This window comes from Falco biarmicus, chromosome 6, assembly GCF_023638135.1.
Source record: "Falco biarmicus isolate bFalBia1 chromosome 6, bFalBia1.pri, whole genome shotgun sequence".
NCBI classification, from domain to species: domain Eukaryota; kingdom Metazoa; phylum Chordata; class Aves; order Falconiformes; family Falconidae; genus Falco; species Falco biarmicus.
The window spans coordinates 86,212,393-86,230,174 of NC_079293.1; the positions used below are offsets into that span (position 1 = coordinate 86,212,393).

The 17,782-nt window shown below is 45.9% G+C and overlaps 1 protein-coding gene across 1 annotated transcript; it reads right to left on the minus strand.

The window, feature by feature from the left end:
* Positions 1 to 3,157: 3,157 nt before the first annotated feature.
* Positions 3,158 to 16,861, minus strand: HNRNPU (heterogeneous nuclear ribonucleoprotein U). Its single transcript, XM_056343056.1, has 14 exons — positions 15,897 to 16,861; positions 14,846 to 14,957; positions 14,653 to 14,726; positions 12,299 to 12,438; positions 10,644 to 10,743; positions 9,406 to 9,518; positions 8,753 to 9,016; positions 8,373 to 8,492; positions 7,732 to 7,860; positions 7,194 to 7,362; positions 6,421 to 6,660; positions 5,840 to 6,042; positions 4,699 to 4,770; positions 3,158 to 4,282 (listed from the first exon to the last, which is right to left on the minus strand). The coding sequence occupies exons 1-14, from the start codon at positions 16,636 to 16,638 to the stop codon at positions 4,229 to 4,231; spliced, it is 2,532 nt and encodes an 843-aa protein (XP_056199031.1). The 5' UTR covers positions 16,639 to 16,861; the 3' UTR covers positions 3,158 to 4,228.
* Positions 16,862 to 17,782: the final 921 nt, after the last annotated feature.

The window sequence follows — 17,782 nt, forward strand, 5'->3', positions numbered from 1 at the left end:
ATGGTCCTCACCACGGGCTGCAGGGGAACCTCCGCTCCGGCACCTGGAGCAGCTCCTGCCTCCGTCTGCCCTGACCTGGGGGCTGCAGGGCTGCTGCTCTCACACGTTCCCACCCCTCCCCCACCACAACCGTGTTGTCCGGTCATTTCCCCCCCTTCTTAATATACCACCCCGGAGGTGCTGCCACGGTGGCTGATGGGCTCAGCCATGGCCAGCAGTGGGTCCATCTCAGAGCCAGCTGGCATCGGCTCTACCAAACGTGGGGGAAGCTTCTGGAAGCTTCTCGCAAAAGCCAACCCTGTAACCCCTGCCACTACTAACGCCTTGCCACGCAAACCCCTACACCAAGAGAGAAGCTGCACAAAGCTCATCGCTGCTCTGCTGTTACAGCCCCCCCCGACACGGGGTGGCTCCGGCGTGGGGCAAACTCCGCACACGGAGCTGCTGCTCCAACTTTGCCCCAGCTGGTTCCCTGACACTTTCCAAGCGCCCACTTCCCTCCCACCGGCTTTTTCTGGTGGCCGGCCCACAGCTCTCCCAACCTCTGCAGCGCTTCAGGCTGAGACAGCTCCAGCCGTCCGTACTTTTACCTCCATAGTTCACAACTACCAGTACACACACACTTTGCTCGGGAGAGCCCAACCCCTGGTAGTTAAACATCTGCAGAAGTATTAAAGTACCTCGCATCTCTAACTTGGTCTGACTTCTCGTGGCTTACTCGGAGGTTACGCTTTCAGAAAGCGCTGGCCTAGTTTTCCAAAAGGTCACGAACAAGGGAACCTCCAAATCTTCAAAAGATGACTTTATCACCTAGTTCTATTAAAAACATCACTCAAGAGCATTGGAAGAGATTACAAAAGGAAACCTAGTAGCTTACACCATAAAGAATAATCTTGTATTTTTTTTAACTCAAGTGGCACAGACCGCAGGTGGCATTGCCGGAACATGGGTTTGATTCATTCTGCTACTGGAAAAATGGAGTAGAATTTCTAAAAACATCTTTACTGATCAAGAATTATCCTGCAATAGGCACCAAAAGGAGCCTGCGTATGGGTGCACTCGGACGCGGAGCTCCCATGCACATGCCAGCGCCACTGAGTGCGCCCCGCGCCGCACGCCAGAGGGGCCAGCCCGTGCCAGCAGGGCTGGGACCTCAGAAGGTTCCCCCCCCCCCCCCCAACAAAAGCCAGGCCCTGTTGTCCCACAGGTGAGAGCCCACTTACACAGCCCATTTACTCTTACCCCTTTCTAAGAGCACAGTGTGTCAGGGAAGCACCTCTGTTTACAACCTGTGTATCCTAGGTGATGTACTAGCAAAGGCAGAAATACAACTGGAGTAGTCTTTCATCTGATTTTTAAATGGGAACTTCCCCCTACCCTGACATATCCAGCACAGACCTTCCGCCTGCAGCTAAGCACACGTGGCTGTGCAGGGTGGTTACAACCTGTTGTAAGATGACAGATGCCATCAGCTTCAGCAGACAGGGCAGCGAGAGTACCAGCAGCAGCAGCACTACTGCTACCAATAGCTGCACAGGCATCATCCACCGCCTTCCTACTACCGAACCAGGTCCCAGGCTCTCCAGCTTTGTACTTGCATTAGCAACACCCTCCCCCCGCCCCAATTAGTAAAAAAGCCAAACCACCTTTAATTAAAAAAAAAAGCAAACCCACTTTGTACTCCCACTCGGGAAAAACCCCCAGCACACACGAACCCCAAACCCTCGTGGCGTCACGAGCCCTGCACCACCGCTGCCAGCAGTGTGGCTGCTGCAGCACAGGTACTCCTCGTGTAAACAAGTCCTTGTAAGCTGCAAGGAGTTACTCAACACGGCAGATGGCTCAGCCCTCTCGCCCTGCCAACGCACAGCTGGGCTGCCCTCACCTTCCTGGAGCCATCGCTCCCTTCTCCACCGCCTTCGCTTCCTTTAGGAGCCATCTCCTAGGTAATAGCCTTTCTGTACAAGCTGTTGTCAAGGGGCTTTTTTGTCGTTTTTTGTTTTGTGGGTTGTTTTTTTTTTTTCCTCCAAACACCATATATTGAAGAATTGAAAACAAAACATCCCAGACTTTTGAATTAAAATACAAGCTTTACAACCACATAGTTAAGTGTAGGCTCTTATATTTTCAGTTTATGACTATATAATTTTATAGAGTACCAAAATAAGCAAAGGATCAGCACTCCATACAAAGTGTTAGTTCTGGTGAGGAAGGTAGAAGGGAGATGGACTTCGATTACACTAAGGTCTTTTTGCAAGTCTAAAGAAAATTCCATTTCAGCAAAACAGATTGGGGTTTAGATCCCCCACAGGTCTATTCATTAAATAGTCCTTTAAAGACACTTTTACATTTTCCTCATTCAAAGAAAAGGGATGACTTAAAGCAATATTAACAAGGAGGTGGTGCTGTTAATGTTTAATGTCAATATGCAAGGTCATCTGCTATAAAGGCTAGAAGAGCAACACAACTTTGTCTTTACTTCCGAAGACTTAGAAATCGACTAACATTTGAAAAAAGTTGCAAGCACGCTACACCGACTCTACACCTAGGCTGCTGCTGGTAAGCCTCCGCTAGTCTGTACGCCGCCATGAGGGACGCGGCAACTCCCAAGCCCAGATGCTGGCAGTGACATGTGCTCTCACACGTATGCCACAAGTCCGACTTGGGACGGTTCTCTCTCTCCCCTGTCTTACGGCATTAAAATGCAAGGAAATTAGCAGCTAACATTGCCACTACAGCTTTACAAGAGCATAAATCTGAACAAAATAGCAGTTAAAACAAATTGAAGCTCTCTGTCCCGACTCCAGGATTCATGATCCACAACAACCCTCCTGTCCTGCTCCCTGTCCAGTTTCTTCCCCCGCTCCTTCCCTCACGTGTTTTACAATAAATAGGTTCAGTGAATTTACATGATGCAAGCGCAACTCAAAGACTTTTGCCCTATACATATAACCATGTTAAAAAATTGTGAGATTATACATGTGATATCTCTAACAGAGCAACCACCAGTTCAGATTTTTAACGAAACACGAGTATTTCAGCATGTATACAGTAATGAGTTTGAAACTGTCCAACATCACCGCTTTCATACATTCTCTTCCTCTTTATAGCCTTAAAGGGATTTTAGACCCTGATGGCGACAATCCCAAAACAAGAGTAAAATGAATTTATTTTATTGCAAACAAACGTCTAGAGTTAAATTTCTCCACCCACTTTCTTTAAAGAGAAAAGGAATCAGCAGGCTAAGGAGATACACCCATTTGAGAATTGACATGATTAAAAATTAGATATAAAATGGGTGACTCACAGTTTCATTAGCTTACAAAATGGTGGAGTAACTACTACAAGCACACTAGGTATACAGTATTTTGTGGGGAAAAAAGAGTTATACAGACACACAGCTAACTTCATATAGATCCCATTAGACAACTGGATTTACAACAAGTTTTGTTTAATAAGAAATGGGCAAAGCCAGCTTCTTTTCAGAATCAAAATGCAGAACAAATGGAAAAGAAATTATGGTGTTGTACCTTCACAAGTTTGAGCCTCCACAAATAATGCAACCAAGTTTTACAACTTTAAGAGCTTCTACATACACTCCACCTTCGCTATTTAGCCCCAGGTTTCCTCTTTGCCCCCAACATCTTATTGAGTTCCAAATGTTACAAAAAAAAGTCCTAGTTATTGCCAGAAACTTTTACCTCCCCCTCCTCCCCTCCCCACCCAGAAGCTTCACAGAGAGGATGGAGTGTAATATGGAGCTTTACATAGTCTCATGGTATTTATGAGGGCTAAGGAGCCTCCATACGAATCTGGTTGCTAACATTTCTATCGTATTGTGACATGACTCACGACTGTTTCTTAGAAATTGGGGAATGGGGAAAAAGGAGAAAATTTTTTAATAAAAAGACACCAGGTACAAAGCAACGTTTTACTTTTGTTGTGGTAAAAAAAAAGTCACATTTTACAGATAAAATGTAGAACCCTGAAATACTGACACATTCTCTTATCGTGCACAATGCTGAGGTTCTCTTACGAATCACTTTAAAACTGCAATTAAAAATGTACAAAAAAAGAAAAGAAAAAAATCAACCCACAAAGCTTCTAAAAAAGGAACCCGCAGGCACTTCCTCTTGTGGAATGTTTAAAAAGTTAGCCTACTAAAGAAAACAGTCGACTTCTTGTGAAGGTTTTGAAGAAATATGTATCAGTTCATTTATTTGGGTATTCAATAATATCCTTGGTGATAATGCTGACTCCATGGCTTCTGACCCCAGAATTGCTGCAATAAATGGATAAATAGTTAATTTTAACCTGTCATCACATACTGGTTACATTTACTACAGAAAAAAAAAAGCAGCATTTAACAAACATCTAGTTCTCCTGGAACTTGAGCAGATTACAAGTCCTCTCAAACAGCAGCAAGTTCCTGAAGAACCGAAGGCAGTTAAAGAGTTCACTTCACAGTAGTAACGTGAAGCCAAATACTACATACCATGAAGACCGATAAGCCGTAGCTGATATTTGATATATCAAGACCATCAAGCCAGTTTCTGTGCAAAACTTAATCTATTTATAGCGCTATCACCTAGCATTAGAAGATTTTGCTATCCAGTTTTGATTACACATTAATTACTACAGACAGTGTTTTGAAACATTCAAGTTAATCAGCGGAAAGGTAAAGCTATGACTACTTACACCCTGCTGCCACTGGTTGTAGCCCTGAGATTGGTTTTTGTAGCCACGATTATTTCCCCTTCCTCTGAAGTTCTGCAAGAGGACAATGGTTTTTAATTACTCCACCTATACAGATTTTTCAAAAGTGTAACAATCTTCGTAATCTTGCAAAACTAGTGACGATCTTTGTATTGCCACCAAAACACCACACACCATACAGAATCTTTCAAATGCAAGGTAACAGGTTAAAAACCAAACAACCCCCCCAAAACCATAACCTCCCTGAAAAACACTAGGATACAAACAGTTTCCCCCCTCTGAAGAACTGTGCCTTAAACACGGGGCAAGAACCTTGGAATTAATAAGCCAGCTCAAACTCTTGTTGCCAGTGGTCTGGAAAGCCAGCTAATCTAGTTTTCACTCACCCTATTTCCAGCTGCTAAACTGCAGCAGGACAACTAAAAATACAAGAGCTTGCCTATTTTTAGTTAGGAAAGGCGGTAGTTGCTATAAGGATGTGTTATCTGATCAGACAAAGGGATATGGGTCACACAACTGAAAATAGAAGAAGAGCTAGTCCACAGAACTTCAAATAAAAGTTATGGTACAAAAACCAAAGGACAATGACACCAGTAGATAAAATATTGCATTTCCCCTGTTTGTCAGCATCAGACGGGCCAGAGCCATGGTTACTGGCTTGGGCTCCATCTGCTGGCTCTGCAGTAATCCAAATTATGTTTTCAAATACTTCCACTGATATTCCATCACCAGTATGTCTTTACCAGTTGTGTTTGATACCAGACACCAAAACAAAGACTCTCTCCAGAGCTATTTCCAGAAAGTTCCCCAAATGCTTGGTAAAGATATACCTTAACCCTAAGGCTAAACAACGGTTACTACTATGTGGAGAGACGGGAAAAAAAAAAATAAAGAAAAATCAAAACACCCCCTAAAAAAAATCTTCATCTTTTAAACAGTCAGCATCAGTGTTTCTTACGCCAACATTCAGAGCTCTGGGCACATACACTGAACTACAAAGCCAGGCCTTTTCGTGTGGGATTAGCGTAGTACCACAACCAAGTCTGAGGTTATTCACAGCCACCAAACCTTTCTAACATAATCCAAAAATCCAAAAAAAACCATTGCCCCCCAAAAGCATCACCTGGTTGTAGTTTCCCCTGTTGGGCATTCCACCTCTGTTATAGTTTCCTCTGTTTGAGTAGCCACCTCTGCTTGGAAAGACAGGGCCACGAGGATATGGGTAGCCAACTGCACCACTGCTGCCACCGCCACCACCGCCACCTCCACCACCTCGCTGAGGCATGTTGCCTCCCCTCCTGTTGTATCCACCACGATTGCCAGGGACTGCAGGGAAAGAGTTACTTCAATCAAGTAATTGTTAGGTCTTAAGTATTTCTTAGGTAAAGATTATTTTTCAAAATAATGATGGTACAGATGTCAACGAAAATATTAAGTCACCTGCTCAGAGTGAAAAAAGATGGTATTTTTAACATGACACTTACGCACACACACACAACCCAACACAGTCTGGTACACAAGTGAACAGCAAAACTAACATAAAAACTGAAAGCTGGGCCTCAAGCCACGTGAACAGCGTCATCCAGGACTCTGCCAATCCTCACTTCACAAGTTGGACAACTCACTTTGTACTAATTGCTACAGACTTTCCCCTCCTCCAGCAGCAGAAACCTCCAAAACTGACTGGCTTATTTCTAGGCTCACCTCCTCCTCTGAAGTTGCCCCGCATGTTGAATCCTCCACGTCCTCTCTGACCCCTATTAAATTGATTTTTATTGCTCTTCTTGTTCTTCTTTGAGCCAGTGTTCTGCTTCTTTTCTGGTGGAAGAGATTTCTTACTTTCTTCTTTATATTGTTCCAAAAGCTTCTGAGCTTCTTCTTTTTGCAACTCTACATAGATTATTTCATCAAAACATTCTGCTACCTCTGGCAGTGTGAAGTTCCCTATAATTGCAAAAACACTGAGTATTCAGCATCTACATTCAGCTACAATCAAAGCCGTAATTTAACCACCTTTCTCCCATTCTTCCTCCCACCCCCTGCATTCCCTCAGCATAGGGACAGAATTACATAATTTGAGCATTTAAGAAATGTAACAGTGACAAAAGAAATAAAAAGGTCTTCATGGAGTTGCCAGTACTGTTCCAAACCTCGAAAACATTCTGCCTGTATCTTTTTTTTCTTTTATAAGCCTCCACTCAGAATACCAGTTTCTGCCAAATATGTCACTTATATAGGGCACTTTATGCCAAGACAGCTTTGTGCATCTGCATGAAGCATATCAGCATAACTGAGTAGTGTTAAGGACTGCAGCAGAGGGAACACAATATAGTGTTATCCTACAAGTTACAATAGTCTTCCAGTTTTGTTTAAGTACAACTGTTTAAGATAAAGTGATTTTTTAGACTTCACGTTTACTTAATCCTTTAAACAGATACTCAGCATCCTAAAACACAGTATAGGATTATGTTCCATGCCTTTCATTTTGAGAACTGCATGCTCTGGAAGATCTTTTCCCTCCACCTCTGCCTTCTTTTGTGTTCTTTGCTTGTAGTCTTCATCTTTTGGGCAAACAACAACTGCTTTGCGCTGGAAGCCTGCAAACAGGCACATTTTTCTCCTCTGCGCAGCTGCAGACACATTTGTCTGAAAAAAATGCAGTAACTTACTACACGTAGCTGTCATTGTAAGAGTTAAGGAAGTCAACTTATGGTGTATAGACTTCACCTCTACAAGAGCTTGCAATGAAGTTTACAAATAACTGGACATAAAGATGCTGCATAATGCAAAGTTACGAGCTCATATCCACGTGTTAAAACACTATTCCTCCCACATCCCATAAATCCAGAGAAGTTCACACAAGCATTTGTAGTAATATCTCAACTCTGCGTCCCCTGAATGAGTAGTAAGTCAGTAAGTGAAACAACTGCTATTACAATGTAACTTTAATCCCATTTAATTACTGCACTACAGCCTATAACAATTTCCTTAACCATTTGTCACTGAAGCTTCTACCTGATCCAAAATGAAATTCCGCTTCTTACGAGCTGCAATCTCAATGAACTTTCCAAGACACTGTGGAGCTCTCTGCAACAGCGTGTTAAGTTTTCCAGTGTCCGCCATCTGCCGCTTAAAACCTGCAACCTACAGAGAGATTTCCAGAGTTAAAAAAAAATAGCCCCGATACATGTGGCTGATGGGTTTTTTTTCTAAGTATTTTTCACCTGGCTTCAAGGATTGTTCAAATTCAAGGCCACAGCTACAAACTTTTGAATGAAATTCCCAAAGCCTCCCAAAGACAGAAGAGCTTTATACACACAAAGACTCTAGGTGAATCAATACAGCTGAACCTAAGGTACACTCACCACGTCCCTAAGTCAAAGCTAAATGTTCTGAGGACAGCAACATAAAGAGAAATAGAGATACTTAAACAGTCAACAACAGCTGACTGTTTCTTATGTAGTACCACAAAAAGCTTCAGAATCCTGCTGTGCCACGTACAAGTTAGCAGCCCAGCAAGATAAAAATCTTCTAGCTAACCAGTAGCTGGTTTCTTGTATTTCTTTGATACAAAAGAATCCCATAGTAGCCAAAGACCTCAGGTTTACAGCAAGTCTTTAATGTATGAACAAACAAAATACTGTATTATCACTTACCATCATTTTGTCCATAATAGTATTTGTCCCAAGAATGTTGTATTTCCCAGGATTTGCTGCTGCATGTTTGGTAACCCATGTAGTCTTGCCAGCTCCAGGCAAGCCAATCATCATCACCACCTATGACGACAGATCTGTACTTGAGATACTAGTTCAAAGATTCTTCTTTAATACTCAGCTTAGACCAGCAAGCCTAATGTAAACTGAGTGAGGCTTGCAGGGGCACTGGGGTTATGTATGTGTGTGAAGGGTCACAGGATACCAAGTGTTAAAGATCCCAAACAAAAAGGTCAGAGTGGTGGTGTACAACAGTCTGCCTAAACTCTACCACTTCTGTTCATCTATTTTAACAACTTTCAGATTATCACCAAGAAACTTACCTCGCAATCCTTCTTTTGCTCAGGTCCCTTTGGTCCTCGGACCCTATCCTCCAGGGGGACCTTCTGGATGAAGGTGTATTCTTCAGGTACAGGAAAGTAAGGTTCCTCCTTCTGACCAAAGTTGAACTCAACTGCACAGTTATGGCAGAGAACATGTGGGAAGAGTGGTCGCCCATCAAGAACCTCCTTACTTATTTTGAATGCAACACCAAGCTCTTGTCCATTCTTGGAGTATGAGAGTTCCACTTCGTCACCATCAAAATTCTGGTTTTCAGACAAAGCATTAGTTTGGATAAAGTTACTCACCTCGCTCTATAAAGTTTTATTAGTCTTATCACTATGTTGGCTATACACTGCTACATCATAAAGTAACTACTTAAAAGTTGTCTTAAAGTAAGTTACTGGCAACGATCATCTTGTTTAAGATTCTTTTTTTTTAAAAGCTTTAAACACATTTGTCTGTGCATATGTGATCTTGACATGTTGACAGCAGTCACTGCTGGTAGGCAATACCTGCTCTTTCTACCTCCTCCCTATGTTAAATACTCTCTCTTGCTCCAAGTTTCTCTGTGTTTGATTTACTGCTTCTCATAAAGCAGGCTAAAAATTCAAGGGTGTTTTTCCTCAAAAGAAAATATTAAGTGAAAACTTACAGCAAAACATCCAATCACATCATTTTCATCAAACTTCTCACCAAAGTCTTCAGTCTCACAATTGCATGTCTTTATTCCTTTTAGAGAATACCCATAAGAAAATTCTTCTTCACCTGAAGAAATAATTTAAACTTATTAAAAAGAGGCATTTTCACCTACCCTTCTAGAAATACAATCACTTCACAGCTACTTAAGTAAGCTGCTGTTCAGAATGTTCTTATTCATGCCAAAACAAGCCATGACCCCCAAAGAGCTACAGCTCATTCTTTTATTCACAAATACTATCACTTGAGATGGAACAGCAGCATCTCCCCATCCCAGTTTTAAAAGCCTCATGCTGCTGGTTCCAGATTCATGTTGACATAAAACTGAACTGCCAGATAAAGACATGAGCAAGCATTTTTAAAGACCTGATTATGTATCAGTGTACCTGCAGCGTAGTTAGTCAGAAAGGCTTTCTGACTTTAGTCTCCAGTAACACTTACCCCTCCCCATTTTAAAAGGGAGTTTAGGCTGAATGTCTGCTATGCAACAGCTGAGGATGAAGCTGCAAGGAACAAGCTAACAGGAAGCATCAACCACAAGGATTCAGGTGAAACTTAAGTGCTTAACTATAAAGCTGCTGCTGCTGTCAGAACATACCAATTAATTTACATTTCCCACAAAGATGCATCTCAGCAGCAGGTATCAGCTATCAAAACCATTATGATCAGTTCCCATATAGGTAATGAAATCCTACTACTTTCTCCTTAGCTACTTTCAGAAATGAGGATTCTCCCCCCAAGCCAAAAGGATGACAATGTAGTTATCCAGGATTTTTTCTTCACTGGTTCAATCTTACACCATGCCCCACACTTCAAAAAAGAAGTGGGGGGAGGGGCAGGAAGTGGAAAAGGGCCAGCAAGAAAAACCCTCTTCCTATTTTATGATGCTACAAGAAAAGGAGAAATCCTTAATCTTGTCAGGTCTTCCAGAATGTTCTCCCACAACCCATACCTGACCACTAAAAGAATTAACTCTCAAATCACGTACTCCTTACAGGCCCAAATACTTAACCATTTTATTTGTTCCAAATAATAAACTTTCTTGCACCATGTTCACTGAACAATTCAAGACCACTTTTCAAAACACACGAATTAGAGTCACTAAGCTTTTCCCATCTGCTAAGAAAAAAACCTTAAAACTTCAACCATGCACACAGTAACACAAAAATAATCAAATGTTCAAGTCTTACTTACCAAGCAACATTCCACTTGTGTTCAGTGACCAGCCAACTCGTACTTCATGTATGTCAATGTCTTTTGTATACAGGTGTTTAACAGGAATCTTTTCTGTAACCTATTTTTAAATTATTCATGAAAAGGTACGTAGTATTTATTAGACAGTAACAAGACGGGAACACAAAGGCAACATCTGGAACCTTTACACTTTGGTTAAATCTTTGCTAAGTCTGAGCAATCACCTTCTGCAAAAATAAAACATGCTTAAGTATGTGAAACCACAAGCCAATGGCTAAATAGTTTCATCTCCTCGTGGGGCAATGAAGATGCAAGATACCATATACCTTCAAAGCACCTCAAAGCCAGAGCCGTCCCTCTCAGCAGACAAAAGCCTTAATCTTTTTGATACCGTATTAAAATCACAAGCAAGATGTGTATATATATATATATTAAATAAATGCCATAAACTTGGGGTTAACAGTAAACTACTCTGCCAGTAAAATATGATGATGTACTAAGAAATGGTTTTATATAGACTGGGGAAAATATTATACTCCTCCCTTTCCACATTAAGCAGACTTCCTGGGCAAGCTGCCAGCTTCCAAACAACACAACCAGATTAAAAAAACCCAAACACCTAAAAGCACTGGAGTCTGTAGGCAACCAGCTATTTTCTAACAGCCTTTACAAACTTCACCAAACTAAAGTGAAAAACTGATCAGCATCTACCAGTTTTCCACAACTATTCAAGTCAGGTGACTGAGGTGAAACTGATTTGAAAGTGAACAGGGCAATAAATACTGACATCAATTTCACTTCATTGGCCTTCTAAAAGTTAGGGGTACCAACAGACACAGAAGTCACTCGATGCAAGAGCATGAAGAATGGGATCACTACCCACTCCTCACCATAGGGGGTGTATTTGAAAGCACTAGAGGGATAGAACAGAGTAAGCATTATATACACAGGCACATCATATGCAAAGCAGCCTTTAACACTGTTAAGTCAGGGGAAAAAAGTCAGGCTTTGTACTTCCTGTTATCCTTTAATCAACAAAGGAGAAATCTGTTTATTACAAGGCTGATTGACAAAGAGTGTTCTTATCATTTAGGAGAACTCTTGCTCCCAAAATGCAAGTACCTGCTAAACACTCCCATTCACCGTGTTTGCAAGTCAGACTTATTCAGCTTGGAAGGGACCTCTGGAGGTCATCTAGCCTAAATCCCTGCTTAGAGCAGGTCAAACTCAGACTAAGCAGGAACAGAAAAAAGGACTGCTGGGATAATTTATATTCCCTTTTTAAAAGAAGCCAAGCTTTCTGTAATCTTCTGAAAGTACAAGCAAACTTCTGACTAGCGAACATCAAAATTCTTAAAGTGTTGATACATGAGGCGCCAAATAAATTATTGATTCAAAAATGAGACTAGAAGTTATACATTCAGGGCAAATGCAAGCTTTTTTTTTTGTTAAATCAAAGTTCTTATAGAAGAGAAAGCAGTTCTGCAAATTGAGCCACCTTTTATCATGAACCATTTCACAGGCTCATCAGAGGCCTTCTGAAAGTCCTGTTCACCTGAATTAGTTTCAGCTAAGTCCACAAAACCTGTCAAGTATAAAGAACATTCTATTTAAGCATGCAAAACAGTTTCCCATAAAACATCGGTTTAACTCACCTTCATCTCAAAGCAGACTTTGCCTTTGGAAACTCCATAGGAGGCTCTCCCTCCAGCCCAAAGGAAAGCAAAGCTTTCCATGGTCAGAGAGGAAGCACTAAACCGGTCTCTTGAGATTTTAAAATGCAGGTCACAGTTATCTGCCAACATAAAAATCATTCTCTTTACTTGAGTTACAACATAAAGTACAGTTGTCCAAGTTTATGCATTAAAGGTTGATTTCAGCTTTCAAAGGTGATTTTGAAGACAAACCGCCAGCAAGTGCTCAGCACCTTTCAGGAAAGCCTAGATGGAGCTACAGACTGAAGCTCAGCCAAATACGTTGGGTATTTCCGTCAACGCAGAGCAGAGGAACCTGCATTGTGCTCTCTGCATTATTTGCTAGATACCTTTTTGAAGCCTTCATACCCCCCATGCCCAAACCTAAAGGCAGCTGAGAAGTAAATAGGAACACAAAGTATTTTTGTTTAAGTACTGAAAGTAGTACTGTCTTTGGTTAATATAGTCAATTAGCAAGTCCAATTAGATTAAGCCAATTAAAATGAAATCAGTTAAGTCAAGTGCATATAGGTTAAAAACACAGAATGTGGTAAGAGAACCTATCTTACCTAAGAAACACTACCCGCACTATGAATTCACCTACCGCTCTCAGAACTTAAGTGGAATCCCTGTTTTACAGGCATCCTCAGAGCTGCATACCATGAAATTTCAAATTAATCTTCTAGTAGGTTTCAAAAAGACAATACAAAATGGTAAGACAAGGTGCAGGATATAGCACTTCAATGCGCCAGACCAAAGAACCTAGAGAAGAAACTCCAAACTTATTCGAGAGTTACAAGGAGCAAAACGAGCACGGGATGAGTTGTTCTGCCCTGGTATAAAATCAGCACGCAGCCCAAGTACCCGAAAATGCATTCTTCCCTGTATTACTGTAACTGTCATGCATGATTTTGTTTGCATACAGCCATCCCCAGTTGCAACTACAGTATTTGCGATCCAAGTGTATTCTCATTAGTACTTCTATTTGTCACCTGAAACCAGATAAAATTACAGAGAGGAAACCCACCCATGCAGGTTTACTTTTGGAACAACAAATGAGAGCAGAATTGGTAGTTCCAGCTTCCTTGTAAGACACTGGTAATAAAAAGCGCTTGAGTGCTAAACCTCTTATTTGTCTGGATCATTACGGTCCAGAAAAAAGCATGCCAAGTTGTTATGCAATTCAGTCTTAAAGCTATGTTTGATTCTGATCTCTGAGCAGTCTAGCGACACACTGTGATTTAAAGTTTGCCCAGTAACAAAACTTTCTACTAGAAATAATGAAAAGTAGTCACTACTCAGTTATTGCAAAAGTGAGCAGCTCCCACAAAGGTGGCTGCTCACCAAGTTAGCAGCTAATACTTGAGATTTAGTTACCAAAGTGTCAAGGATGGCATTTTCCGCAATTTACTTGGCTATGAACTAACAGCTCCTTAATTTCAAACATTTATTGGGAAAAAACTGCCCTAACTACTGGCAAATATGCCAGACAACACCAAAATTTAAGCTTTCCTTCTGTGGCACTTTAAGAATCCAGTAAATTCCAGCATCACTTATTCAAGATTTCTAATACCACACTAAGCCTTTACTTACCCTCCAGAACACAAACGTCAGCTCTGCCCCAGTCATGGTACTTCACCACTAACAGTGGCACTTGTAATCTGCCTCAAAATCAAACCCACTGTTTCTAGGTATTTTTCGATTTCTATGCCCTTGTGACCAATTCTCTCTGCCATCCTATTTGCACAAATCAGCCCCCTGCTCTGCAAACTCCCAGGTTGCATGAATGGGTCACTTTTAAAGGAGGTCTTACCTGATATTTTTGTTAAATTTACCAGAAAATGTGGAAATATGCTCTGCTGGCCGACATGTAAACAGGGCCTCAGCAAGTTATGCACCAACCTCACTTTTCAAATACCACTGCTACAACTACCTCCACTACTGACTCTCAGGACTTTCTGAAAAGGTGAAAAGCTCGTGTGCTGTTATCATTGGTTTCTGAAGCTGTTTCCAGGGTGTTCTGTGCTCACTCTACACTTGCCACCTTGCTTTTCAGGCTAGATTAGTGTTCTGGTTAAGATCTGCTCAGAAAACTCTATGGTATCACAAGCTTCATGGAAAACCCAAGCTTATCACGGCTAATATAAAGACCTATATACGCTTCTGTTCTTTTCTATACTGAAAATGAGTGGAAACACCTTTTCTAGTAGGGTTTTTTTTTTTCCCTAGAAGTTATTTAGTAATGGAAGACAAGAAATGTATTCACCCCACATTTCAGAAAGTGTGGTTTTAAGATGAAAGCATGTTTTACTCACAAGTGTCAAGACAAACCACTGTATCATCAAAATGTTCATCTTCTTCTTCAACAGGTGGTTGAGGGGACTTGGCCCTGAGGAAAACAAAACCGAAGGATAATAAAGCTACATGCATTTTCACACTGCTAAATTACACATTTCTGCAGTTCACTTCTCTTTACCAAAAACGCTGCCCAGCATCATGCTCATTTACCTGCTGTATTTATTTTCTTCAATGTATTCAAAATATCCACGGCCATGGTCTTCACGTGGTCTCTTCACTCCTCTCTTCTTTTCACCAGGTTTTTGTTCCGTTTTAGTGTCTCCTGTAAGAGAATAATGATTTATTTTAATTACACGCAGTGATTCTTTAATCGGGAATGAAGTCCTATACAATGGTTCCAGCTTGGAAACCGTTAAGAACCTACAGCATGAGCAAAGTAGCCTAAAGAAGAATTTTTCTTTGTACCAAGATAAAAACACGCCTCTGGAATTTTCTGTAAAGACTCAAAATTCGTCTGCTAAATCGCTTTATCTCGAGTGCTGGTACACTCCTCGATGTTAATATCCTCACAGAAAAGCCAGACGGAGAAGGGAAAAAATAATGATATTAAAAAAAAAAAAAAAAAAAAAAAATCGCGGGGGGGGGGGGGGGGAAGGCAACACAAAACCCTCCCGCGCCGCCATGCCGCCCCCCCCCCCCCCCCCCGCAGGACATTCCCGGCCGCTCGCAAGGACACCGCGCGATCCGCACGACTGCGCCTCCTCCCGGCAGCCCGGCGGGAGCCCCGCGCGGGGCCGCGCCGCCCGGCTGCCTGCAGGGAAGGGATTCCGCCTCCTCCCGCCTCCATTGTACCCGGCCTTCCCAACGCCATCCCGTGCAGCGGCCAGGCCGGAAGTGACGTCACGCCGCCCAGCGCTCCTCAGCACAATACAGCGCGCCCCAGCGGCCCCTCCGCCGCCACCCCTCCCCCCTCCCCCCCCCCCCCCCGGGCCCGCCGCCGCGGCCCCTTCCCCGCACCTCCCCCCGCCGCGGCCCCTCCTCCTCCTCCTCCGCGCGGCGGCCCCTCGCGGGACCCGCGCCCCTGCTCGCGCCGCGGGGCCCGCGCGGCAGCACGCGAGGGGCGCTGGAGGCGCCGCCGTCGCGCCCGCGCCCCGGAAACCGCCCTCCCGGCCGTCACCCCCCCCCCCCCCCCCCATGGGAGCTCCCGCGACGGGGGGATGGGATTAACGGCCTTTCCCCCCTCCCTGCCGCGCACACTCACCCCCGGTGGCCTGGGCCCCGGGGCGGCCGCCGCCACCGCCGCCTTCCGCTTTCTTCTGCTGCTGCTGCTGCTGCTTGGCGGGGCCCGCCGGGCCGGAGGCGGCCGCCGCCGGGGGCCCCGAGGCGCCGCTGGCGCTTTTGCCGGGGGCTTCCTTGGCGGCGCCGCGTGGCTGGAGGAGCGGCGGGGGCTGCTGCTGCGGCTGCGGCTGGGGCTGCTGCGGCTGCTGCTCCCCGTGCCCGTTGGCGTCCCCGGCCGCAGCCTCCTCCTCGTCGGCGAGCTCGTCCTCCCCCTCCTGGAATCCCTGGTCGTCTCCGTTCTCATCCTCCTCCTCCTCCTCTTCCTCCTCCTCGCCGCCCGCCTCCTCTTCCATGGGGCCGCCCCCGGCCCCCGCCCGCTCGCCGTTCTCCTCGCCCAGCTCCATGGCGTCGCCATCGGCGGCCTCCAGCCCTTCCTCGTCGTCGTCCTCCGCGGTGGAGGCCGCGGCCTGGTCGGGGCCTCCCCCCTGGTGGAGCTGCGAGGCGCCCCCGCCGCTCTCGGCCGCCTCCCCCTCCATGCTGCCGTTGCCAGGCTCGACTGCGCTGCTGGCGGGGCCTCCCCCGCCGGCCTCCTCTTGGTCTAGCGCGGCCTGGAGCCGCTCCATGAGCTCGGCCTTGAGGCCCTTATCGGAGAGGCGCCGCTTTTTCAGCTCCTCCTTCAGCTCCGACACCTTCAGCTTCTTCACGTTCACGGGCGAGCAGCTCATGGCGGCGGCGGCTCGATCCCTGGGCGGCGGGGGGAGGGCGACGCTGTGCTGGGGCGGACGGCGGCGGCGGCGCTGGGTCGAGGCCCCGGCGGGAGGCGGCTGGGTGGGTGGCGCGGCTGGTTCGTGCGGCTGCGGCAGCTGCAGAGCGGACCCGCCTGGCGCCAAATCCTTTCACCGAGCTCGCGAGGGAGACGCGCCTCGCGGGGCCGAGCACGCAGCACTGCCCGCCCCGCCCCCGCGCACGTCGTCCCTCCTCCCCCCCCCTCCCTCCCCGATACCGTAACGGCCGCCGGCGCGCGCCCGTACCGTAAATACCCACCCGAGCGCAGCGGCGCCGCGCGAAACCCGCCGCCTTCACGCGTGGGGGGCCCCGCTCCGCGGCCGGCGCCGCGCAGGGCGCAGCGTGAAGGGCGGCAGCAGCTCTGCCCCCGCGCCCGCCCCGCTCCGCAGCCGCGCCCGCGCCATGTTGGCCGGGCGGCCGCGGGAAGCCGTTCTCGTCCCCTCAGCGCCGCGCCGGCGGGACGGGCACCGTGCCCCCCAACCCCCCCCCCCCCCAGGCCGCTGGCGTGGATGCCGCCCGGATCCGGTGCCAGCACCACCGAACACACGGCACCACACCACCGGGCCCCGCGCCGGCAGCCGCCGCCCCGCAGCAGGCCCGCTCCTTCCCCCGCCCCGGCGCCCGGCTCGGGCCTAGGCCGCACAGTGCGTTGCGTCAGGGGTTTGAAAACGAACGTTGCTGCTTAAAATAGTTCCCCTGGTACAACCTTGTTAACGCAATTACATAAGGACGAAAGTAGAGCTATCTACCCAGTTCTTCACCGGCTGCAGCGCTAAGAGGCACGCAGAGACCTGATCTGGAACTAGACCGGGCTGGGGCTAACAAAGCCACAGGGCTAACAAAGCTTGCCCCCCCCCCCCCCCCCCATCACATTAGCTGCCCACCAGACACAAAGCATGACGCTGGAGCTCGGCTCAGAGCGATCAGCTAACCAAAACGCCTCAGTTTTCCTCCCCCCTGCACAGCATTCATATAGGGGGCTCGGCTACTGAGCTGTGCAGTGGTTGGATTTTTCCAATTTGGTCAAAAGTTACTTGAAAACAAACAGCAGAGAGGGTTTCACGTGAACAGAAAGGCAGCACT

Excerpts from the sequence above, each read along its gene's own strand:
- HNRNPU (XM_056343056.1), bottom strand. The coding sequence starts at position 16,638 with ATGAGCTGCTCGCCCGTGAACGTGAAGAAGCTGAAGGTGTCGGAGCTG. Across the intron at positions 12,439-14,652 it reads AGTGGTTTGTCTTGACACTT|ATAACTGTGACCTGCATTTT; the intron begins GTGAGTAAAACA and ends TTATGTTGGCAG. Across the intron at positions 4,771-5,839 it reads ACAGGGGAAACTACAACCAG|AACTTCAGAGGAAGGGGAAA; the intron begins GTGATGCTTTTG and ends GTCCTCTTGCAG.